At 39.4% G+C, this 26,429-nt stretch overlaps 1 protein-coding gene across 1 annotated transcript in view; it reads left to right on the plus strand.

The window, feature by feature from the left end:
• LOC139728246 (uncharacterized) overlaps positions 1-15,901 on the plus strand; it is a 104,018-nt gene extending 88,117 nt beyond the window's left edge. The window contains exon 2 of the mRNA XM_071639207.1: positions 9,772-15,901. Coding sequence (XP_071495308.1) covers positions 9,772-14,537 — 4,766 coding nt within the window. The 3' untranslated portion in view covers positions 14,538-15,901. The remainder of the gene's footprint in view (positions 1-9,771) is intronic.
• The last annotated feature ends 10,528 nt before the right edge of the window (positions 15,902-26,429 follow it).

Consider the following 26,429-nt stretch of genomic DNA (forward strand, 5'->3'; position numbering starts at 1 on the left):
CCTCTCTACCATCTTTTTTAAAAGGGAGAGGGAAAAAAGCAAGCTGCTTCTCAGCCAGCCCAGGGGACCACAGGGTGAAGAGGGATAGGAGATGAGAGGAAAATAACTGCATGGTGAAAATCAAATCACAGCAGTGACGGGGAAGAAGAAGAAGAGGCCAAGTTGAACTGCGTAACCAAGGTTGACTGAGGGGGTCTTGTTTTAGGAGTTTGCAGATCCGAGGAGGAAGGAAGCAAGGTAGATTTAGGCCATGCTGTGATGATGTAGGACAAAAGGGTGGTGTTGCTCACACTCCCCCCCCCCCCCCCTCCTTCCCGAATCTTCCTTTTTACACTGCATCTTGTGTAATTGCCTATGCATTTATTCATCCATCATGTCAGGAGCAGTGGCCAACCCGTTCGCTTGATAGCAACATCAATGATGAATAGCCCGTCAGCGCCGAGCACTTGTCAAGGCAAGACTTGGGAAGAGTGAAGGGCCAAAGAGCTGTGGCTATGGCCAGGGGATGTGTGTTTGTGTGTTTGTGTGTGTGTATGTGTGTGTGTGTGAGAGAGGGAGAGAGTCGGTTTGTGTGTGCGTGAGTGTTTGTGTGTATGTATGTGTATGTCGGTGTGTGTGTGTGTGTGTGTGTGTTTGTGTGTGTATGTGCAAGGAGAATGAGCAGCAAGGCGAGCAAGCCACCTCGGCGAGCAGGAAGCTGTCAGAGGAGCCGTAGAGACATGGCGGCAGCGCGGTGGAGACGTGCTGGCGATGGCTCTGTCACCTCCTGTTTGTCACGGCTCTGACAGATGAGAAGCATGCCCAGATCCTCAAGGTTGCTGCCAATATCCCTCGCTTCCATCAACCCCTATCACTAAAACACATCCACAATCAAACCGACCCTCCATAATTTATATGTCTCTGCCATCAAGGGGGTAACTGCCTCGGCGTTAACCCTCCTCGTGCCAAGAAAAGCGCCCTCCCCGCACCCATTGCTCCGCTCACTCGCAGACCCCGCGAGGGAGTGAGCAGTGGTGCCACCGCCTGCCTCAATGTCTGTGTGTGTTAGTGATGGTGATGGTTACATTTCTCTCGTCAAGATATTGGAGAAAGATAGCGACTGTGGGATTCTGCATGATTTATTCTTTGGCCCGGCTTTCTCTCTTGCACTCATCTCTTGGGGTCTCAGAGCCATATCTCTTCAGAACCCTTTTAACCCAATAGTCTTGACACATGGATTTGTTTTTGAAGCATGCTAACCAGTTCACTATGTGAATGTAAGCCGTTTCCCTTCAATCTATTGATGGCCCTTTTCCCCTCCTACTTCATCCAAACATTGGTCTTCCTGGCAATATTTGTTTTTCTGTTTTTCAGGGACAAAATGTATGCTATCAATTCAGTGTTCTATTGGATCTAGAGGCTAAAATCTTCTTTTTAAGTAGAAATGTAAAAACTATTTAGGTTTTCCCATAAAAAGGAAAAATCTCATAAACAATGACATTATGTCGATCCCACCAATATCAACTCAGTATGCTGACATTTTTTCTTTTATAAACCATGTTTGCTTGTGATCCCTTTTTATATCTTTTGCTGATGCGTGCTGAAATTTGAATTGCAAAATAAACTGGAGTGAAGAAAAGGAGGTGAAATCCATTCCATCTTCATTATTCAAGTCTCAAAGAAAGGGAGAAATCGGGATAAGGGTTGAGTCTTGTAATTCCAGCCCATCCTCAGACTCTCTAGTCATTACATATTGAGATGGATGGGTGTTTTTAGGATTGGGAAGAGGCTAGAAATGAAAAGATGAATACTAATCAAAGTGAATTCTCGTCTGTTTTTTAAAAGAAACATCCAGATTCTCTGTAGGCTGATGCCATCACTTTTCGCAGAAAGAGAGGGGCAGAGGATGAATGCCAATGACTCTCTCACAGTGGTAGGAAGTGTGTTGAGGTGTGTACCAGATTACCAGGTGCCTGGGTATGCTTGGTGATGGAATGACTGGTTCATGAAGTGGCAGTGTATGCAGGTTGCTCTGAGACAACCTATACGGATCATTAATTGTACAATATCAACTTGTATACTGTATCAGGGCTCAACACTCAATGCTGTTTTCTGTGGTGGCCCAGTCAGGCCCCTAACATCTTTAAATCTGAAATTTTGGTGGCCCAAAAGAGAAATGTAGTGTCCTGAAATAAATGGAAACATAACAATCCATTTGGAATCTTAATTGTGAGATCGAACCACCGAAAGAGAGCCTTTTAAAAATTTTGTGGCCCGACAAATATTCTTAGTGGCCGTGGGCCATCAGTCTTCCGCGAATGTCAAGCCCACATATTCATTCACATAGATAGATAAGGACACAAGTCACTTGCAAGTTTGTGCTTGTCATGCATCACAGATTTGTATGCCTCTGTAGCCATTAGCAGCGGTTAAGCAATCCTGCGCATCAAACTCCCACCTCCTTGCGGTGTGCCCATTTCCATTGCCAGCTGCTCTCCGCTGTCTTCACTATTTATTCATGACAATCTAATCTTTGTGATGCTGAAGACAGTTTTACCAAAACTTGCTGAGTAATCTTCATATCTTGCTGCAGGGGTAATGCCATTATCCAGCTGAAACTCTTTTCATAATTCATTTCAGCCGAATTGATGGACTGATGCAAAGTAGTGACAAGTGTAGTTTGTCTTGATCCTCTGTGGAATCTAATTATTCTCATTGGCACAAATAAATCATGCACATGTGTGTCTCTGTCAGGAAATACACAAATTAAACACTGTACATCTGGATGTTATTAAACTGGGTAAATAACCTTTAAAAAAGTTGATCATGGGCTCATCATCAAATTATCTGATATGCATAATTATATGAAATGATATATTACTGTTTGCTTTCTGAATCCTATGACTTCTTTAGTGTCCATACATTAGTGAAACTCTTAATTATCTCTATAGATGTTAGATTTTAACTTTGTGTATGAAAGTCAAATAAACATTGAGCAGAGTTTCACCTATTAGTAAGTAGTGATTACAGACCCACTGCATCAAAGCTGTAATGGCAAAGAGAATTCATCTGCTCTATTCAACTATTTCATCTTTTCATTTATTTGTTTGTTTGTTTTTTTAGCTTTTTAGCTCACCTGGGCAGAATTCCTCAAGTGAGCTAGTCTGATCGCTCACCATCCATCGTCCATCTTGCATAAACTTTTTCACTTTTTAACTTCTTCTTGAAAGTAGGGGCTGGATTTTGAACAAACTTGGCAGGAATCATCACTGTGGGGAGAAGATCATGGTTGTGTAAATGGTGGTAATGTCCCATAGGGGGCCCCTTTGGCAGGCCAAAATACCTCCCCCCCCCCCCCCCTTGGCCAATTTACATAATTTGTTACATTCTCGTTGTCTTCTTGAAAATACTTTCTAAAAAAAATCGAGTGAAAATATTCACTCTTGAAGGAGTGAATACAAAAAAGAGTGAATTTAGAGTGAAATTAGAGTGATTTTGATTGAAAATGTTCATTTTCACTCGTTTTAGACTGACCTCGGGTATCACTCCAAAATCTTCGAGTGATCCCTGTGGTCACACCAAAATGAGTGAAAATGAAAATTTTCACTCAAAATTCATTCCAATTTCACTCTAAATTCACTCTTTTTTGTATTCACTCCTTCAACTGGCTTCAAGAGTTAATATTTTCACTCTATTTTTTTTTATAGAGAGTATAGTGGCTTGATTTTGACCAAACTTGCCATGAATTATCAAGTGGGATGGCGCTCATGGTCAAGACAAATGGTGGTGGTGCCCTTGGAGTAGGGGGGGGGGGGGGATAGAGTAGGACCAAAGTTCCCAAAGGTTTAAATACTATTTGCCTTCTTGGAGTGCCATGAAAGCAAAGTGCACTGCTCAGGTGAGCCCTCGACGTGCACATCTACTGTTACCCCAATAAGTGATAGTACCCGTATAAGTGATAGTACCCGTAATTGATTTCCAGATGTCAAGCTAGTATCTTTTTTAGAAAGTGAGCCAAAATAATTGGTAGAAGACAGAAATGCATTCAGTGATCTGCACAGAATAGAAAAGACCGACACTTGAGCTTTGAGTTGTTTTGTTGTGTTCTGACAACTGGCATAAAGCCTGCTATGCCCACTTCCTTTGATTGGAAACTTATAGGGACTGGAGATGAACTGCAAGTCCAGCAGTAATCTTGGACATTTGGAGATCTATGAGTTCATGTTTATTGCATTTATTTAACAGTGACAGAAACATGCAACTCTTAGGTTTGCAGTAATGCAATTTTAACCTCTCTTTATGCTATTAATGGAAGTCCTAACAGGTCATTTCACTGTTTTCATCAAAATTGGTGTCAGTAGGAAATTTGGGTGTAACTTCATTTGCATATATTTGCATAACAATAAAAACATTGAGATTTCCCTCTCTTTAGCTGTCTTGATTATTTGATTATCTTTTTTTTATGGGGGAGGGGAATGTAAGGATTTTCGCTGGGGGCATGATGAAACCCAGTGCCTTAAACTAAAAGCAACTGGCTTATGATCAATACTGATGACTTCTGTCCAAGTTTGGATAAGTCTGGAAAGCCTTAAGAATGACTATCCTTGCATTTTCTTTTGTTATGCAAATGACATGAAACTGGAAGTATAATGATTTTTTGTGTTACAGTGTAAGGTATCAAACCTATTTCTGAGTGCCACTATGAATCTATCATTTCATGAGAAATAAGTAAATTAAAAAAAAAATATTGGGGTATGAATAACTTTGCAGACATCTATATGAGTTGTTGACTATGTTGGGCAATCCACAGGCAAACTTTCTGGTTGTCAGGACAACCACTATTGAAGGGTTATGCATGAAATTTGAATATGTTCATAAATCGGTCTACTCAGTGAAATCATGCAGATTTCTTAACTGATCTCTCTTGGAAGTGTTCCTGATGAATTCATTCCATTCGTCAATAAAGTAACAAGGAAGACAATTAAAAAAAATTGAATCTGCAGATTGCCCTCTCAATTAATAACAACACAGAAGCTAGTAATACCTTACATCACACAGAATATGAAGGCATTTATTTTTAGAGTAATTATCTTTTCTTTGGATAGGGCCCCATTTTTTTCTCTCTCTCTTCTTTCTTTCTTTAAAACAACAAACAAAACTTTTCATTGTTGCCTGTATGGATTGCTTATTGGTTCTTCATTGCAACAATGGTTGCAAAACTACTGAAATCCTTTGTTGTTATGAGCAAGCTGACAAATTACCAATGAAGAATGGCACTATGCGCTGAATGTATTAAAGTTCATGGAGTTATTGAGTGTCTGTTCTTGTATCTTCTTTTCTCCAACGATTTAGGATGAGCAGGTAGTGTGACCAGTAATAATAATGATAATAATAATAATAATAATTGCATTTATATGGCACTTTATACGGGTGTTCTCTAAGTGCACTGGTGCTATTTATACAAGAAGACTAGAAAACACAATAAGATTAGGACAATGCAAACCAAAATAACAGGAACAAAAAAGAAGAAGAAAAAACAATACAAGTGATACAGTGATACAATAATGACTGACTGCGTGTGCCTCCACAAAAAAAAAAGAAGAAGAATATTACAACTGATTAAACAGACGAGTTTTGAGAAGCAATTATAAATGATTCAATAGATGAGACATTCTGAATATGAAGAGGGAGTTTATTCCAAAGGGTGGGGCGCAATGGAAGAGAAGGCTGGGTCACCATAACGGGTTTTGTATGTGGGCCATGAAGTAATTGGAGAGAGGAAGATGAACCGGACGGAGAGGAGCGAAGAGAGACAGTACAGCAACACTTCTTTTCCTCTTCCTCCCCTCTCCTCTGAAAAACCTGGTCTTCCCCATAAATCAGCCACTTTTGAAGCATTTCTTTTATTCTCCCTATTTCTACTGTATCATCCATGGTCAAGATCTCTCACAAGTTCATACAAAGAATTTTCATCCTTCACATTAATTCTGGTCTGGGTCCTCCTCATCTATATTTGACCATGATACAGTTTTCTCAAAATAATGGTTTTCTTCATGTTTTGGTCACAGACATACAGTCTCACCTGTAATATCTCTGTAGTGCTCACTGTTCCAATATTTGTACACCGGAGTGCCCTGCAAGACCCCTCCTGTCGAGATCTTTCTAGTAATACATAGATGCAGGAGTCCTAGAGGTGACCATTAAGACGTATGTATGTTATTAAGGAGTTTCTGATTCATTTTAAGCATAATTCAAATGTAATAAGAGAGTTTGCTTCGAGCCAGTTGCTGTTATTTTCCATGTCTTTTTACAGATATATCAATACATTGAAATGTTACAATTAATAAAGCATTATAGAAAAAATATACAAAACTACTTTATAGAGAGGAAACACGAACAAAAAAAAAAATGTTACCAGTGGAAAAGGCAAATAATATACAAAGAAGCACATACCGGTATATGAAAGTGAATATATATGTAAATACAACAGCAAATGATTCTCATATCTCCCATAAAGTGTCGCAACCATTCATGTGAATGAGATTTGGAAGCCTAGAACTTGTAATGATGATAACTTGATTGACCCATAGGCCAGTTAAAGCAGATTCCCCTTAACTGGTGCAATAGTCAGCAGAGAGCCTTTTCAAATAGCCAAAAGAAACTCAGTTGAATATCTTCATATTTTATACCGGTACTGTTCCAGCTTTATATGTGTGTCTTCAGCAAACTGGCATTGCATTTCTTTTCATTGCCATTCTCAAATCCTATCTGTGGAAGTAAGAGCCAGAGATGATTTCCAATTGAGTTTTTTGTTTGATTTCGTTGGAGCATTTGTCCTGAGGATGGGTTGACCTCTAAAATATGTTTCGGTAGGCAGAGCTCAGCCTGAACCTGTATTTATTTCTGCAACAAACAGTGATGCTCTTTTGACATATCATGTGTTATGTGTATGATGTGCATACAATGTACACGATGTATGCACACATTTTGTACACACTCTTCGCATGCACTCATTTTTGAGAGCTGCATGTTCGTTATACAGATCAAGAATTTGTGCCACAGCTGTTGCATGGAATGTCATTTACAGTCTGTAATCAACAATTAGTGTCTGAACTGTTCAATGATATAAACATGTTTAGAAATACATTTCACAAATGTGGTTACAAATGAGATGTTGTTGCTGTTGTTGGTTGAAAATAAGACAAAGAAATTAGGTTCAGGAACCAAATTGCTACTTGTCAAACATTTTTTTCGGTGTTGTTAATTCTATGGTTGCCAGGATTTAGTAATCGTAACTTCACATTTCACAAAATAAGCAAGAGTGAGTAGCAAGTGACAATTAAGTACTGAATGTTTTCACTAGATGATTCCCTGCACATAAACAAGTAGCGTGTTCGGCGATCCTAGTACTGTATTAACATGTTGATATGCCCCAGATATCACTACATCTTGGCCCATGCAGCATGGAAGACCTGCAGTACTGGTAGTTACTAGTTACATGTCATCAAATGCTTGCATGGCTTTTAATAATAAATTTGAGTGTTGTTGCTTTTGCACATTTTCATATTTGTGCATTGTTATATTCAAAGTTTGAAGGCAATTTGCAAAATTTATCTCACAAAATATAAAATCTGCAAAAATTTCAGCATCAGTAGACTAACTTTTTTTGCATACTAAAGACTACCAACCATTCAACTGAGGACATCCAGTAATCCTTGAAGAGTCATGACACGAAGCTGAAGGAGCTTCATTTGTACCACACAGTTAACCCGTCATAGAATTTGACGATGGAGCAGGGAGAAAAATATACAATTTCAGATTTCCTTAAGTCATCCTTCACTGAAGTGATGGCATAGTGTATATATTAGCCAGACATCTTTGAGGTAGTTGTAATGAAATGTGATGAAAAATTGGGATTATTCCTGAACGCAAGCATCGGCCGGCAATGGGAGTTTTTGTATCGCGCAAAGCGGAATCTGGATGTATTTTCGTATTTGTGCTGACTCTGATGGCAAGACCCGTCCATCCATCAACTCTTTCTGACACTGGCGGCAGTCAGATTCGTCCCGATGCTTCACTTCTTCATCTGCGTGTCCCTCTCACGTCGTAATCCCGCACTGACATTCCAATTTACCGCTTGTCTTCCAGTGCCCCCGACCCGACCACTGGGACGGAGAAGACACCTCAGAACCAGCCCACCCCACCCTAATCCCCTTGCTGAGAGATAGCCTAAAACATTAATGCACCGGCGTAATAACCACACTCATCAAGGCAGTCAAATTACATCACACAGGCATCATCTTTCGTTTTGGGAGGAGGATTTTGTTCTCTACATAACCCTCCCCCACCTCCCCTCCCCTGTCTGGCATTGCTTTGCCATGGATGACTGATTGATGTATCGGCTGATAGGAGAAAGAAAATTAATTGGCTAATGGGAGTCAAAAAAAAAAAAAAACCCTGAAGAATGGATGCATGGAATATATATCAAAGCAAATGAATGAATGACAAGTTAATTACATGAGTGTGGTGTATTGATAGATCAAATTTAATGCCATTGTGGAAGCAAAACTACTGTAATGGTTCATTAATCACAAGATAATAAATGTTGGAGTATATCTAGAGACATATCCAATTGTCGATCATTATATCAAACTGAATGAGTTCGTAGATATTTGGATGGCTTTCAGCAAATGTCATAATGCAACTTATTGCTTTTATTCTAATGTTCAGTGATACCCAATAGGGCTATACTTTAATGTGAACTGTGGTCTATTGATGCAGGAAATGTATTTCTGTTCTGACCGGCAGTTATGGAAAATTAGAATTTTTTTTTCAGCTCACCTGAGCTAAAGGCCCAAGTGAGTTATATTGCGATCATTAATTGTTTGGTGTCCAAATTGGGGGCCACTTTTCATACTTCCATCTTCGTCTTGAAAAGGCATGGTCAAATTTGTCACCAAGTTTGGCAGGAATTATTGCTAGGGTACTAGAGGATATACTTGTACAAATGGGTACTGTGCCCCTCACCCCACCCCAAGGGGACCCCGAGAACCACAAATTAGAGAATCTTTACACAAAACCAAAAAGTCTTCTAGGAAATGCTGTGAGTAAATAGATTTAGTAAAAACACTTCATAGTTTGTTTATGGCATAGCCAATGGTGATGCCCTTTGGGCTTGGACCAAGCTGGGGGCTACTTTCCACATTTTGATCTTTTTGAAAATGCATGTTCATATTTTCTAAAAATTTGCTAGGTATCATCACCAGTGTGATGAATTATAAATTATACAGATAGACACCATGCCCCCCACCCCACGCATACACACCCGAGGGCCCCCTAAAGCCCGTCAAGCTTGCTATATTCTTTGTAGGTCATATTCGGCATGAATGCTTTGAAGGTGAACTTGCGATACTCAGATGAGCACTAGACTGACTGGGTCTCTTGATTATATAATGTTACAATAATTTGAATGAGTTGTATATCACAAAACTGTGAATGGGTTTTAAAGTGTTTATTAAACTCACATTTGTGATATATAATTATAGTATACACAGAAGTTTGAATTGTATGTTGAATGAGGAGAGTAATATAAATCTTTGTAGAAAATATAAGAAACTGGATAAGAAGATTGCAATGATTATGTCAGATATGTCACATATTACTCTGCTTACTTGTCATGTAATCAGTGGTAAATGTAAGAACAATGTTCATGTTTTTATGAATTGATGGTCTGCAGAGTTACCATGTCCTAACATTCTTTTTTTTATTTGCTTTCATTATTCACTCTTGCAGTGTGTCACACGAGTGGAGTTGAGAGTGGTGAATATGACAGCGACAATGACACCGATGAAGAGGAGCCAACTCCGCTGGAAGAAAGCCCGGAGAATGAGGAGAGCTCCCCAAGTCATCCACCCTCCCTGATGCCGAGCAGTAAGCTCCTCGAATACACCACCCCTGGTGGAGAGGAACCCGACACCAGTGACGCCCAAAGTGGACCCACAGTCTCCCCCCTAGCTGGACTCGAAGCCATGCAGCCCCCAACTGGGATCGGCAAACCTGTCCTTCGTGCCACGGAGTTGGCCATGCAGAGGACGAGTATTCTCCTGTCTTCAAAGAAGGAGTCGTACAACTCCCAAAATTTCCTGATAGCAGCTTCACAACTGGATGCCTGCCGCAGACGTCTTGATCCAATCTCTGGGGACAGGGAGCATACCCTGGGAAGTAAGCTCCAGGCTAGCCTCCGGTCCAGCAGATTGGCCTCAAACCTAGCCCAAAAAGAACAGAGGGAAGTTCTCCCAGGCACTTCTATTCACCAAGAAGAGGCTTTGGACCTACGTGTTGGACAGAAAAATAGATGCCTCAAGAAACATCATAAGCAGTCCAAGGAAACAACATCAGATCTTAAGGAAAAACACTTGCATGCAAAGTCCAGTCGTACACTCTCCAGGGCTTCACATAAAGCAGTTCACTACTACAGAGATCCTCACAGTGTTGAGTCAGATTTGCTGCATGCGGAAGCAACCAGACGTTTACTGGACCACAACCAGAATTTCCCTAATCCAGAACATCGGCTGCAAACCAGACACGGGACTGGCTCTTCCAGGAAAGGCAGTCTGGATAGGAAGCTGGATCAGAAGGACAGGAGTGTGATAAGGAAATCCTCTGATGTCCACTCAACCCAACAGAAACTGAAGATCAACTCCGTTAGTTCCAAAGCAGCCATCACAAACTACAAATGTCCTACGTGCAATCATTCTTTTGAAAACTACTTACGTTACACTGTACACCTAACAACTACTGGTCATGACAAACATCTCTCAAGGGTGCGCAAACACTACACAACTGAGGCTATTGACTTTCAAGATGAGAAATCTCGCAAGTTGGTGATGAAGTGTGTTGTCTGTGAAGCACCATTTTCAAACTTGGAAGAGCTGACATTTCATATGATGCAGAGCAACCACTATAGCACAGTTCTTGGCCAGTCTGGATCAGAAGATGCGGCAAAAGTTGTGATGAGCAGAGACCTGTTTCGAAGTCAGAGCGACAATGAAGATGAGACTGTTCACAATTCATCTTCAGACGGTCCTAGTCTCAACTCTAAGCTCTCTCCAAGCGGAATGCTGTTTCCAATGTTTAATGCCAATGCGTACATGGTCCCAGGCTTTGCCTTAGACCACAAAGCAGCACTCACTTCACAGATTATTCAAAGGCTGCCTGGAGATTCCTCAGTCATCAAGCAGCATAGTTCTTCAGAAAAGGAGCTGAACCAGAAAGCTGGCACTGTCCAGTCAGTTTCAGAAGGCCACAGGAAAATGCTACATTCTGGTGACCTAAAAGTAAAGTGCCACAGGTGTGGCAAGGAGTTCAATCATTGTCGAAGCCTCGCCAAGCATCAAAAGCTTTCAAGGAATTCGTGCAAACCAAAGCATCCTGTGAATGGCACATTGAAAGGAGGCAAGAAGAAAGGAAAGCATCGGTATCATTTGCACCATCATCATCACCACCACCATCATCACCATCACCATCGCAAGCACAAAAAGCATCGTCATGAGAAGCGCAGAGACAAGGCCGAGAAACACCGTCTGCGACAGCTGAAGTTGGGAGATTCAGAACACCGCCGCCACAATGGAAAGGTGAAGAAGACTGATAAAGAGCATTTAAAACCCATGCATCATGACAAGGAAAGTTGCTCTAGTTCAGAATCGCATATTCGGGATCCCCTTGTATCAACTCCAGAGGAAGCATTACCTGCCATAGAGAGGTTGTCAAACTGGGCCAATGCAATTGGAATTCTCTCTGAACAGTACCCATCAGTAACTGATGTGGAAAGTGTTAGCCTTCCAAAAACCAGAGTGGAGTGTTCAAGCAAATACATCAATCCAGATGAACTTGATGTTGTCTTGCCAACAGGATCAAGAGTCAACACTGCTTCACTGGGAGGAAATCCATTGGGAAACTTGGCAAGCATGGTTGAGACTGCTAAAGAGCTAAATTTCAGTCCAGCTGCCTTCAGCAGTAACACCAAAAGCTGGGCCAGGCAGAAGAAAGAGAGCACTAAACCTAGGATCAAGAATATGTCTTCATTGCCATCAAAACCCGCATCAACAGTGGTGTATGTACCACCAGCATTAGCTCCACTGCCAGATCCTTGTTCCTTGATCTACAACCAACAGCAAAAGCCTTTTGATTCCCTTGTGACTCCAGCTACAGCACCAGCTACAGCTACAGCAATGTCATCCTCAACGGAACCCAACAATGAACGCGACAAATCCAGCACAGGTAGCGGGGATCATTTCAGGGAGCTGAAATTTACCATGGCAGAAGCCATTGAGAAGCTTGTGACGCGCTCTTACCTCAAGAGAGCCATTCAAGAAAAGATTTCTGGAACATCAGAGAAAGATGACAGCAGCCTGGATATCAAGAAATTGCGCCACAGTACTCGTAATGAAGAGCCTGCCCTCACAGAGAGGCTAGCTCAGACCACCTCAGCAGATTTTCCCAAAGGAGAGCATTCTGTCATACCTAAACCGCAGACTTCATCAGTAACTGATGACCAAGAGGCAGATGGAGGTGACTCAAAATGTGAAAAGCAAAGTTTTGATAATTGTGAGCTTAAAGAGTCTATGCCAAAAGAAGCAGACCCAGCCAGTGATAGCTGTGATGGCCATGGCTGTGACACAAAGAGGAACTCTGAAAAGTGTACTCCTATGTGTAGCACAAATTCTCTACAGAAAAACATCACTGCCCATGCTGACCAAGAGAAAAGAGGATCTCCTCATGCTCCTCACTGGAAGAAAAGGATTCGGGCATCTGAGCACCTAGCCTTGATTGCGAAGGAGGCGCAGTCATCTCTTTCGAGAAAGAGTGTCTCCCCACATCTCAAAGAATCACCTCAAATCATAACTCACTCAAGTGCAGACAACTCTCCTAAGGCCACACCTGTAATAAGATCCAGCAGTGATAACACCAAGGGGTCTACTTCGGAGCAGGCTCCAATTTCAGAATTTGAGATGGAACCTACTGCCAACTGCAGAAATGACTTGAAAAATGAAAAATCATGCAGTATACTGGACAAGCAGCAGAGTGGAGGAGATAGTGATTCTCAAATGACATCTCAAGGGGAGGATGATGACTGTAGTATGGACTCCTTGTCACCTGAATCTGATGAGTCAGCATCCCAATCTCCCTGTGCCGTCAGGGTGCATGAGAAACAGTCCCTAATCAGTACATCTCCCAAACCCCTAGCTACTATCAGTAGGGAACTGGAATATGGAAGAAGTTCTGTGCCACAGTTTTCTGAAAACACTGGATCATCAGAAGGAACGTCAGTGTGCAACTCGCATGAAATCCCTCTCGTCAATGGGCGTCCTCTCAAACAGGAGCAGGAGGACAACAGCTATGAGGTGGACACCTGCAAGATGATGAGCCCTTCTACTGGCACAGTGAGAAAGGACAATAGGGCTGCAGAGAGGGCATCCCCTGAGATGAGCAAGGATATCAAGGGTGCTGAACACTGCAGTGAACACAATGGTGCTAGCTTACCAGCTAAGGAATATTCTTCCTCTCATGACACGTCAAGTCAGAGTAAATCTTCCGAGACGTCAAGGAATGGAGACTCTGATAGGGCCTCTCCCAAGCAAGGTCCAAGCAATGGCAGCCAGTTTTACTCTTCTCGAATAAAGATGGAGGTGACGTCACCGGAGCCAAGCAATTCAGAAACAGAGAGCAGGCACACCCAGCCCCTGCTTTCAAACGGCAACCATGCTCCAGGAGAAGTCAGATGTAGCTCTCCTTCGCAAACTTTGCAGACCAGCCACTTGTTTGTAGATACTCAGTCAGACTTTTCCTGTTCCAATGCCCTGGCTGATCTACAGTCATTTACCAACAGAGGGATTTCAGCCTTGAAGAGCTCCCGTTCCAGCTACTTCAAATACAGGAGCGGGCAGCTTGGGGGGTTCATGCATCACAAGATAACTCCGGCTGAGAGTCCCCAACCGTGTCCCAAACAGCAGAGAGATGGGGTCATCTGTGCGCCCAGGAGATCGAGTATTCTCACCAATAGCTTTGCCGTGAGCTCTGAGCATGGCCAGATACATCGAGTCAAGACAGAAGTGGCAGACAGCAAACCAGAGGAACTAGACAGAGATGGCAGGAAGAGTAAGACTCCCACCAGTCAAACAGTGCCTGGTGCACTGAACAATGAAAGCATGACCTCACCTGAGAGGTCACCATCGGCCCCAAAGAGCAACAGGCCCAGGACCCCGGAGTCTAACCTGAGTCCAGTCAGAGCCACTTCCTACCCTATGCCATCAGTATTCCCCACCACCTCTGCCAGTGACGGCAATCCGCTGGACGCAATCAACAGGCTGGTGAATAAGACTATGGTGAACAGCAATTCCTCTCGGCACATTCCAGTCAAAGTCAACAAGCTCTCTGTCCCCTTCAAGGCACTGTGCGCCAGGAAGCGACCCGAGCTATACACGCCTCTCCTCCCCAGCAGTGAAGCAATCCTCACCAACCCTCTTGAAGAAATGAACAAGATGGTGAATGGAACATGAGAGGTCTTATTGCTGTCTTCACTGCACATGACGCAAACACATTGGCATTTTCGGTTCCCATTTTCATATAATGATCAGATGCAGGCTGCCCTTCAATTCTCATGGCTCGCTTTGAAATTTGTGTATTATGTGGGGAACAGTGTATACGAGCATTGCAAGCATTCATTTCATGATATCTACATTGTTTTGTGTATGTGAAGATAGGGATTGTAAAATCTTTTAGTTTAAAACATGTACTGTATATCGACACTGATAAAGTGCTTTTCATGACAGAAAAAATAGAGAACTTAATCTCACTCACATACCATTCCCCTACATAAAAATAATTATTTTGGTAGCCTGCAGAGTAAACAGTTGTTTAGTGTGGTTGTGATTTTGTGAAACATGCCTCTGAAATATGATTTATCAGAGGATGATTTACATTTAATGCCAAACCAAGCTTTCAGAATGGAACAGTTTGACTAAAAACAAACATAATGAGGCATTTAGAAAGTTGATCAAACAACACAGCACATTACATCCCAGCTTTGAATCAGAGGTCACTCTGGAGGATATCATGATATTTCAGACATAAAGAAAAAGTTTAAAGATTAGCTCTTTTTAATCAGTCAGTAGCATACATCAGAGCTTCATTCATGTATTTTTTTGTTTTTTGTTTTTGTTTTTGTGGGCCCCAGGGAACAAAGGTATTGGTATTTCTTTGGTTGTTGGTTCTTTCCTCATTAATTCATTTTCCTGAGGCTTATTTCTCTTGATATGAGATATTATCACCCTGTTATGAAGCCCAAATCTGGAACCCAGAAGAAAATGTGACAAAGGATATACTCAGGAAGCTACTGACTCGCAATATTTATTTGAGCAGAATTTGAAACAAGTAAATCCCATTTTGTTTGTATAAGAAGGTATTTCCCAAGACTTAGCTTCATTCTAAATTCTTCAGACAGAAACGTAGTCATATCTGTATCGATAGCAGAGAAAAAAATAATTTGAGTTTGTTTATACCTTAAAAATCTACAATATTTTCCTTTGATTTATATAAATGTATTAAAAAAAATTAATCCTTGGATAGATATAATTGTGCTGAAGAAGAAATATTTCCTTCTCAGTCCTTGCTTAACCTTTCATTTGGCAACAAGAGATTTTACACTTTATGATATTTCAAACTTAGGCACCAATATCTCATCCCTGTATGGATTCCACTTTGACCCCACATACATAAAGTACATTAAAAATATTTGCTGTTCCTCAAGGTCAAGAGTAATGTTAATGGTACCTTTTTTTTGAACGTGTTCACCCTGACTGAACATTCAAATAAATATGGCTTTCTGATTATCAATGAAGTCCCCAATCATGCTCTTATTGCTGTATCCCCCTTTTCTTTTCTTTTTTTTTAAAAACCAGCTTGTATTACATTGCAAGGCTTAACCTTCGTTAAAAAAACACCCAAAAACAAAGAAAAAATAGTGATTGCAGTAGTGCCTCCTGCTCATCATTATACCTGTTTGTCATAGTTAGAATTCTCTTTAAAAAGTGACATAGAAATTATGGACTACTGCATATTGTCATGTGATCATTCTTTCAGGGTCTCCCAAGGTACACATTCAGATTTCAAAAATGACCTTCACTTCCTTAATTGCCAAAGAAATCTTGACATTGACAACTTTGAGGAGGTATATATGGTCTACCAGTACATCTCGACACTGTCAATGACAAGTGGAAAATATATAAGATCGGTTTTATGACCAGCACAAGCAAGGACATGCCATATTACATTGCACTGGTATGTTCTAGTGCAATATATTATTGTACTGGTTGGAGTAGGCCAGCCAGCATGGATATAGTGTTTAAGGCTTGTTGTCGACCAGAAATAGATATTTTTGTTGTTGTTCTTGGCGATGGTATTGTTGCTGTTGGAATAAGCAACACAGAAGCAAAAAAAAAAAAAAAAAAAATTCCAATGTAATTTACTGCAAGGAGAAAGTTACTTTGAGAAAACAATGTAGTGAAACAAGAGCAAGATATCAGTAAAAAAAAAACTGAGCAAATTCTGGTGAATATGATGACACCTTATGTGTCAATCTTGAATTTATACAGAAATACAAGCAAGAGCAAAGCAACAACAAATTATTGGAAATATTTGATTTTATCAAGCTAGATACCAACACAAACGATAGTTTTTTGTTTTCAATTACAATACAGTGTGTCTCCCGGAGTTATGATTTCTCTGATTTTTATCAAATTTCCTACAACGTAATGCTTTTGTGTCACTGCCTTCAATCAAATACTTGCTCCCTGGAGTGTATTCCTCTTTGGGAATATGCTTACCCTATAAACTCCGTAGCTGAGGAGGAAATAAGTGCTTGAGAGTAACAGGGTTTTTTTTTCAGAATTATAAAAAAAAATGCTAACACTTATGTATTGCGCTTCATGATCTGAAATTTGTTACACAAAGTTTGAATTGTACTGAATTGCAAGTAACGGTTAGCTGTTCTCAAACCTTACTAGGAAGCCCTTAACAGTTAACTGTGGCACCGATAACAAAAGATGGTTACAAAGGCACATTGACGGGCTGTGACTGTTGTGCATGAGGCACCCAAGAAAGCATGGCCTATATGATCCTCCTTTATCATCCCTGTGAATGTGAAGATCCGTGGAGAATGCGTGTTACGTATGTTCTTTTTATAAAGAAGCAAAGTTCCAAACCAGGAATATGTCACTGACAGACTGGTATCTCATATCCCTCTCTGGTTCAGGATTTATATTAATTTTTGGGGACAGGGAAAAGGATTAGTATTGCAATATGTACCACGACTGCAAACCTTTGCGTAATATTTTGTGTATACAACCAGAACAAGGTCAAGCCAACTACGTCGACCCTGTCAGAAGTGAAAGGGATCACTTCTTTGCTTGATAAACATCATAAATACTAGTATTCTGACAACAAACATTAACATGTCTTCTCAACAGTGTATGTTCCAAGTTAATAAGTGCATGCTCAGTAAATGGTATGCATCATGTTTCTTGTATTTTGCTGAATGTTTTCCTTCTCGGTTGTAAAGCTGTTAATTTTGATGCAATGATGTATATATTCTTTAATATTGCATTTCTCTAGGTGCCATAGCTGTAATGGAATCTTAAATGTACAAACCTTGACTTTTTATAAGCGGCAGTAAAACTGCTCATGTATTTATTTAAAGACCAGTATTACTGGGTAAGATAATCATATCAGTATTTTTTTTTTCATAGTTGTGTCTGTGCTAAACTTCAGATTCTTTGTGTTTCCTTTTTTTCCCTGTATTTTCTATTCTAGAATCCTGAAATGTATATCAACCGCACAAAATATCATGTAGCACTCGTATTTAGTTATATTCTATTTTGTCATTGTCAGCCATTGATAGAATGCAACTATCAAAACATAACAAATGGATTATTATTATCCATGATCGTAAATTCTGCACTGGAAGTGTAAGTTAAACCGATGTAGTCATGAAAGTTATACATGTTTGTGCACAACATTTCATTGAGTTGCGTTCCTGTGACCACATCAGAATTTATATTTATTTACTGTTTTTATTGTGTGGGCTTCTTTATTTGTGGGGGGCGGGGGGAGAAGTTGAATAGCTTTCTCGTAGTTCATCAGTCTATTAGGTTTTGAGGTGTTTGACTAAATTGTTTTCAAATTGACTTCACATCTCTGTAATATTCTAAAAGTTTGTAATAGTTTTCGTTTAGTTGAGCAGGCCTCAACTCTGGAAGAAAAAGAAAATGGAGCTTTTCCCCTCCCAAGTGATCGCAATTCCAGTTTTATAGCCATGTTTCATGTTTACTGTTTGATATCAGCATGTGATAAGTGGATTCTAGTAGTTACACAAATAGGTTTGTTCATTTCCCATCATGTGAACATGTCTTGTCCATGCATAATGTACGGTAATGAGTCTGATGTAACACCATACAGCATTCAACTTGCCTGTATTGTCTAGCCTTGTGTGCTAATGTGCATTCGAGTATTTTTTTTCAAGTCTTGCCATTTAGTCTATTTTTTTTCAAGGGAAAATTTGTCCATCCCTTCAGTGTTATCAAACTATCAATGCCAAATTGACCACTTGACACAAGGAGTCAGTAACCTCCCATGTAAATCCTCGGCAGGTGGCAACATGAGTAAACAAATAGGAGCAAAGCCAGTCTTGTCATGCAATGAAATGAATACTGTGGTGCACAGGTTTTGTGTTAATCTCTGGAGTGTAACTTCAAATGCCAGCAGGACTGATTTCGGTGCTGAAATGGGTGCCATTGCACCTAACAACAGATTGCCAATACTACCAATTCACATCTTTGTGCAGGTTTTTTCTTTTGCTTCCTATTGTGGTGCACTGATTAGCTACTGTCGGTAAATTCTTTTAGCAGGATCGGTGAAAATGATTCTCTTGTGTGTATGTCTCTACAAAGTGTGCCATCCACGCTATAAGGCCACAAGAAATACTTGTCAACAAGTATGGATTCTTTTTTTTTTTTTTTTTTTTTGGGGGGGGGGTCACTTTTTTATGTGTGTTTCCTTGTGATAGTGGCTTAGATCTGCTGAAGTAAATGAATGTGCCATAGGAAGACCAATGGAAGATTAGAATTTGGTTACTCTAACAGGGTACTACAGCTCTCCCACTTTGAGGCCATTTCTTGCAAAATCTCTTGCTCTCCCGCTAGAGTTTAAATTTAACACACTCTAGCTGCGTGTCTCCCCTTTTTAAGATGCATCATCTCCTGCTTACGATTTAACTTTCTCCTGCCAAAGTCTACTCATGTTATACATGTTCAAAAGTAAGGCTGAGATAGCACCAGAGGGCATCTTTGATCCGTCAGCTGGACCCTAGCCTTAAGGGACTCTGCGCTAAGCACACGTAATATTGTGCACATGCTTGCGCAATTGGAGTCTCCAGATTGCTAGGGGGTCCAGCCAGGAAAATCTCCCATTTCAAGAGATGCTTCGAGTGGAGTCTCTGCGTAACTGCGCTGTTTTCTGTTGGCTAGGTGGTACATCGGGTGGTTTTTGTTTCAAACTACACTGATTAGCGCAGATATTATGGAGTATCTGTCTCAGAAGATGATTAAACACAGATCATGCTAATCCTGCTAATCCCTTGTTTGGGTTAGGGTTTGTCTAACACTAGTGCGATGGTCACATTGGGAAGGGGGGGGGGTAGGGGTAGGGATGATAAAAGTAATTGTTTGTGAAGTATCTTCCCCAAGTATACCAAAGTGCATGACACATTAATGATGAATGGTAATAGGTGTATCGGCAAAGATTTTTTCAGCTCAACAGATTTTGCCAGAATTTGACATTTGATATAATTACACCAAGTAGTTCACACCATATGAATCACTCGGCACAATCTTTTCTTTTTTTTTTCCTGTTTTGGCAATGACAGAAGAGATCAGTTCCTGGAACTAATGTATGCAAAAATTGTGCACACTGCCTTGTGAAGGTTCTCTCTGACATGTATGTGACACACCCATGGCTTAGCAAGAATTGGCCTAACTCTGCCACTTTTATCTTTTAACTCTTTATGTGCCACATTCGCACCTCCGACTCAGTCGACGGCGTGCCAACTTCGCATATTCTGCTCAACAAACAAAGCCGCCAAGACCGATCGATAAACCGCTAATTACTGCTAATCCCGCGGCACAATGAAAGCGTTTTTTGTGCTTTTGTTCCTCTCATATACGGCTTGTATTCTATGTGGTGATCGACTACCAAGCAATGTTCCCAACTAGATTTGCTCGTACATTTTAAGTTTCTGTCACGGTTTAATGTGCAAAAGTCATGCCTGTAGGCCTATAGTAATGTAGCAACTGGTCATTAAAAGAAAAAATGAAAATAGAGCCGTCATACAATTCATATCAAAACAAAGCTTGGCATTCCTCTTTAACTTTGCGGACTATCATGCCCATCTTAACAGAAATTTGTAGAAGTTATACAAATTGGAAAAACAGAATTCTTTCTCAAAGCATGACTACCTTCATGTCTCAGAATAACATGGCACACAGGGGGTTTCCACCATGGTACATAAAGAGTTAAGGGTGAATTCACGTTGGTTTTGGCCATGTAATATCATCGAATTTGTATTATGCTGTAGATGTGAAAATTCAGGGAGCAATTGTATCCAGTGATTAGAGTAATAATGCAAGGCAATTGAGAAATAAATCAATTTCTAGAAATATTTCATTGCTGTTATCATCATTCAAAAAAAAAAATTGCACATCGTTACATGTAATAAAATAATTGATTCATTGTTGTCATATGTCATGTGATTAGTGGAGGTGGATTGGTTTCATGTTTTCATCGCCAATATGTATTATCAACATTGGCATAAAGTTTTGCAGGTACCGACCTTCAAAAGTCCTTGAAAGCAAATTCAGGTATTTTGCTTGTCTGACATTTGAGAAAATAGCACATGAATATCTAAAGATATGCAATATCAACAAATTTGAAAAGTAATGAGCTAGAAATTCTATTACACACTGCAGAGAAGTGGTAGTACAGCCAGCTGCACACATCCACTGGCTCCTGTACTCTAGATTGTAAAATTCTAAGAATCCTACCATTATACTTTCATTGAAGTCGCCATGACATGGGGGCCTGACCAGCTCCCCATTCCACCTGCATCAGATATGAATAGACAGATAAATGTGTATGATTGTAATGTATGTTCAGTCTTTTATGTGTCCAGTACATTGTTGCTGTGACATTTGCACTCCTTAATATTTTTTTCACTCCCACCAAGAACATCATCTCCTTGAGTAGAATGTACAAAGAGTTGATGCTGTCAGAAGGAATGCTTGTATTTGTCTCAACATCTCATCCATTTGACTATTGAGTTTTGATGTAAGATTTGAGGTAAATAGTACAATGTGCCACATACTTAAACACAAATTAATGCACATCCTACAGAAATAGGAAGAGAGTCACAAATTCATGATTGATATAAGTTTGTTCAGGATTCACTGATAATTTCTTTTTTGCACTTGTCCCCAAAACAAGCAACACACTGTGGTGTTAACCTGAGACATGCCGCATTGTAGATTTCCTCTCAATTTATAAAGGGTACTGGGATAGGACATTATGTGTGGTCAAAACCATTTGTGCTAAGTAGGTGAGGATGACTAAATCTGACATGAATGTATATTTGTTGTTGTATTCAGGCACAATACTGTGAAAAAGAAAATAGCATAAAGTGATGCTTTTTGTTTTTTTTTTTGTTTTTGCCTGTTCATTGGTTCTGAGGAGTTACACATTGCACTCTAAATGTTCATAATTTGCGCATGAACAGGAGCACTGCAGCAAAAAATGTGTTTCAAAAAGATAATTGCAGTTTGCATGGTTGTTGCAAAAAGTATACATGTACGTCAGGGTGAAGCTCTTTTATATTCATATGAAATCCCTTCTCCCCTAGCTCTGTTAGATTCATATTGTAGGATGAAATGTCCTCTGCGTATTACAGATCAAATTGTAGACGATTTTGCAATCATCCAAATTCGTTTTTCACTTCTCTGTTAGTGGTGGAAAAAAAAAGAATAAAAGAAATGCCTTCTGCTAAACTTCAGGCAATGAGAAATGACGAAACATGATTTTGTTTTAATTAAGGTCGAACAAGCTCATCACATAGCCCAAGGGTAAAGAAACGACTTGAATCTCAAGTGAATACCACACTTTGATTATGGATGTAGAGAAGCAATATTTTTGTCCAATAAGCCACCAGTTAAAGCTGCTTGGAGTGTACCTCTTTCATTTCAGATGCCCCAGAGTGATATGCAAATAAAGCACCGACTTCTAAAGAAGCATTACAGTGGCATTTAAAAGATGTCTTGGAAACCTCAACTACAAAAGCGTTGCCTTGTTGTTGTGATCTATAGAACCTAGTCTTACATTTCATTTTTTTTATTTTTTTTTCTACCCAGAACGTTACAGATGACATAATTTAGGGTTGTACGTCTGTATCCTGTTCATAAAAAAACTTGAAATGTATTGGCATTTGTTTGTTTGATGTTTTCTGTTGAACAAGGATAAAGTGTGACTAGGCAAGTGAGCCATTAGCTTTGATAGAGGAATTGATTTCGGAATTGATTTCAAACAAGGTCAGTCAGAGGTCAAAGCCAAACTGGTATATAACTGTTCATGCAGTAGCATGAAATAGTGTTACGTTACCAGTGGGCAATGTGTGTTTAGCGTGTCAGAAAAGCTAGCTAATTTGATTCGGGGCCAAATCTAGTGCAAATCAATTAAGGTTCAACGTACATGCACACATTCTGAAATGGCATACTCATTGCAATAGATAAGAAGTTTAATGGCAACTCCTCAAACTCTGTATCTCAATGTTGTTGTGTAATGAGGCAATCCACCTATCCAATGTGGAGCATATTCTTAAACTCAAAGATCAAGGTTCCACCTCCCCGGTTAGACTTTAGAATGGTCTTCAAAACGTGATGGAAATGTGTCAGTAACATCAAGAGTTTGCTGCATGGATGCTCTCTCACTAACTTTAGAAGACTCTTCTTGTTTCTGATTAGCTGGTCAGTTAAGGTCAAGGTCAAGTAACCATATATCTTTCTGATTAAAAATCACACTGACAAGCAAGAGGCAATCCATTGTTGCTGGGTTGTTGTTGTTTTTTAATTCTTTTGTAGCATTGTTTTCCAATGTAGATGGTTTTCCCACTTATATGTGTGCATGGTCATGGTATTGAGGCATAGAACCAAAAAGGAAAAGACTTCTTTGTCTGATTCTATGGTCTTATCAGGTGTACATGATGTAAATATTTTGTGAATCATTGTATTCCATGATATTGTTGCCAGCAGTTAGCATATTTATATACAGGACAAATATGGATATATATCAAGGGATTTGTTACCAGTGGACACAGGCCAGAACTGAATGTTAAAAAGTCGTGAAATAAGACAGTACATGCATGACGCTTAAAACTTTGAAGATCATGATATTTAAAACTGTGGAAATTTCTGTAAAATATTTTTACATCAGATCAGAGTCTAAGATAATGACTGTATGTTTTATTTGCTTGTTTTATTGTTTTGTTCTTGTTACTGTGAATTCAAATATATGTGATGACATTGTACATTGAAATGTGTTCATGTTAAAATTGTATAAATTAATCTAGCCATTAAAATATGATTAAGTGTCAAACCACAAACACTATCTCAGCATGTCATTGTTAAAATCTGTTACATTTTCTGCTGTTTTTTAAGATGAATGGTACCTCAGTGCAAATTATGGTGACACATGTTACAAGTGTAACATTTTTTAAGTGCTTGATTTCACAGAGCTTTGAAATTCCACTTTAAAAGCAAGCTTGAACACGTGTTACATGGACTTTTGTGTAGTTGTATGTTTCATGTATTTATCAATACGTAAATTGCAGTTAAAGTGAAAATAGACACATTGCAAACCCAAATATAAGTAGGTATCAACTTAAACAATAAGGTTATGACTGTCAGACTCATATCTAACACGGGGTAATGAAATCAATGCAAGCAATGTAACACCATGACATCAACATCTTGAAAACATCTGGAAAACTTTACAGGAAAAGACAATAATGGTGAATGAAAATAAAATTTTAAAAAAAGAAGAAAAAGATAATGGCAGAAAACTTTTTCTCCCCAGACATAAACTGATGTCATCAATACATGCAGTTGGAGTGTTCACGATTTCAACAGAAGTCTTCTGTTCATGTTTCAAAGCCTACCCGGCCCCTCCCCCCTTCCATCTAAAATCCACAAAATCCTCCAACTCCCTGGCGCGATCTAGCATGTCATTTTCTATTGTTCTCATCCATCGATGGAACCATAGGCTATAAAGCGCCAAGTGTCGCATTCTAAGTCCTAGTTTTCTTCTTGGACTGCATGGTTGCTGGAATATTCATGAGGATGAAGACGAATTGGTTTCCACTTCGGAGGGGAGAGACGGGAGTTCAATCTTTAGGCTCGGGTGTGGAGTTAGATGAATGACCACAGGACTCGGTCTGTGGGGTGATTACGTGACAATTATAGATCTCTCCCCTGCCTCAAAGGAAGTCTTACATCAGGCTCTGCATAATTATTCATCCCATCGGTTTGTGACTAGCATAATATGGGGCAGATTTCTGCACAAGTCTGGTGTAAAAGACTGGTGTGGATAGCAGTCATGACATCATAATCTTAACATGAAAGACATCCTTGAGCTTACATCTATGTATATCGTTGGGGCACTCAAAAGGAGGTCTCTCTCTTTCTCTCTCTGTCTGGCTGAGTCTGTTATATCACTTTTGTTTTATTGATTATGGAATACCAAAATTGCAGATAGTGATGATTTTTGTTGCCCTCTCCTTTCGCTCGGATTAATCGAGGCATGGAATGTTCATCGTGCAGATTTACCCGCAATAGTACCACAACCTTAAAAAAGGAAAAATCATCAGATTTAATAGCAAAAAGGCATACCGAAAAATTCAGAATTCCATCTTTGCACTGGGGCAATAATGCAAAATAATGACTGTGTGTGTGTATATAATTTTATGTACAGTCCAACCTCTACTAGTATTACTCAGCCCTCTCTTACCCAGCTGGATACCTCCAAGCAGTGAAGGCCAGGAAAAAAAAAAAATTAGACCAAATCGCTCATTCAGATGGGCATTGGTCACAACATGGCTAGATAACAGAGTTGGTATATATATATTTACTTACATACATACAATATACAGTATATATATATATATATATATATATATATATATATAGATATATACATACACATACATATATACAGTATATATATATATATATATACCGGGTGTCCCAAAAAAAGCGGAACGGTGGATTTTCAGTACCTTGCATTCTAAAAGTGATATATTTTTTGACATCATTAGAAAGAGCATCTTCCGCAGAAGACCATGATACCAAAATCATTAAATTTGGTTGAGCACGTTTTATTCTACGCCAATTTCTGTAAATGCAGTCATTTTCAATTTTTTGCGACTTATGAGATAATAATTTGGGCGCGACACGCGTTCCATACGGTGAATTGTGTTAGCTCGTTGATCCATGTCAACAAAAGATAACGCTTTCATATTGGGAGCGCACACACACACACACACACACACACACACTGTTTTTTTTTTCCTGGCCCGTGCCCAATGTGAAAGCTGTATCTTTTGTTGACATGGATCACCGAGCTTACACAATTTTTACCGTATGGATCGTGTGTCGCACTCAAATTATTATCTCATAAGTCGCAAAAATCTGGCAAAATTTGACAATCACTGCATTTTCAGAAATTGGTGTAGAATAAAAAGTACTGAACCAAATTAAGTGATTTTGGTATCATAGTATTCTGCGGAAGATGCTCTTTTTAATGATGTCAAAAGATATATAACTTTTAGACCGCAAGGTACTGAAAATCCACTTCTTCTTTTTTGGGACACCCGGTATATATATATATATATATATATATATATATATATATATATATATATATATGTTGAGAATACACGTATTGGCTCCACAAAGAAATTAAGAAATAAACTGGTAATGCATTTTTATTACTGGTAATGAGTTTATTCGAGTCGAATAAATTCATTCTTTACGTTAAAAAAAAAAGGCATTACAGTTTATTTCTTCATTTCTTTTTATATACATATATATATATATATATATATATATATATATTATACATATATATGTCTCTGTGTGTGAGTGTTTGTCTGTTGTTTGAATAATTTATGTTCAATGTGTTCTATTGAAAAAAAAAAACTTAAATAGTAAAGCTAAAGGTTGTTCAGTCAAGTTTGTCTTACTTGTACTTTATCAATAGGAAAGCAGGCGACAAAGTACCATGTCCTTATAAAAGTGTTG

The sequence above is a fragment of the Diadema antillarum genome, unplaced genomic scaffold (assembly GCF_040938485.1).
Source record: "Diadema antillarum isolate AM-2024a unplaced genomic scaffold, OU_Dant_1.0 seq00000170_RagTag, whole genome shotgun sequence".
NCBI lineage: Eukaryota > Metazoa > Echinodermata > Echinoidea > Diadematoida > Diadematidae > Diadema > Diadema antillarum.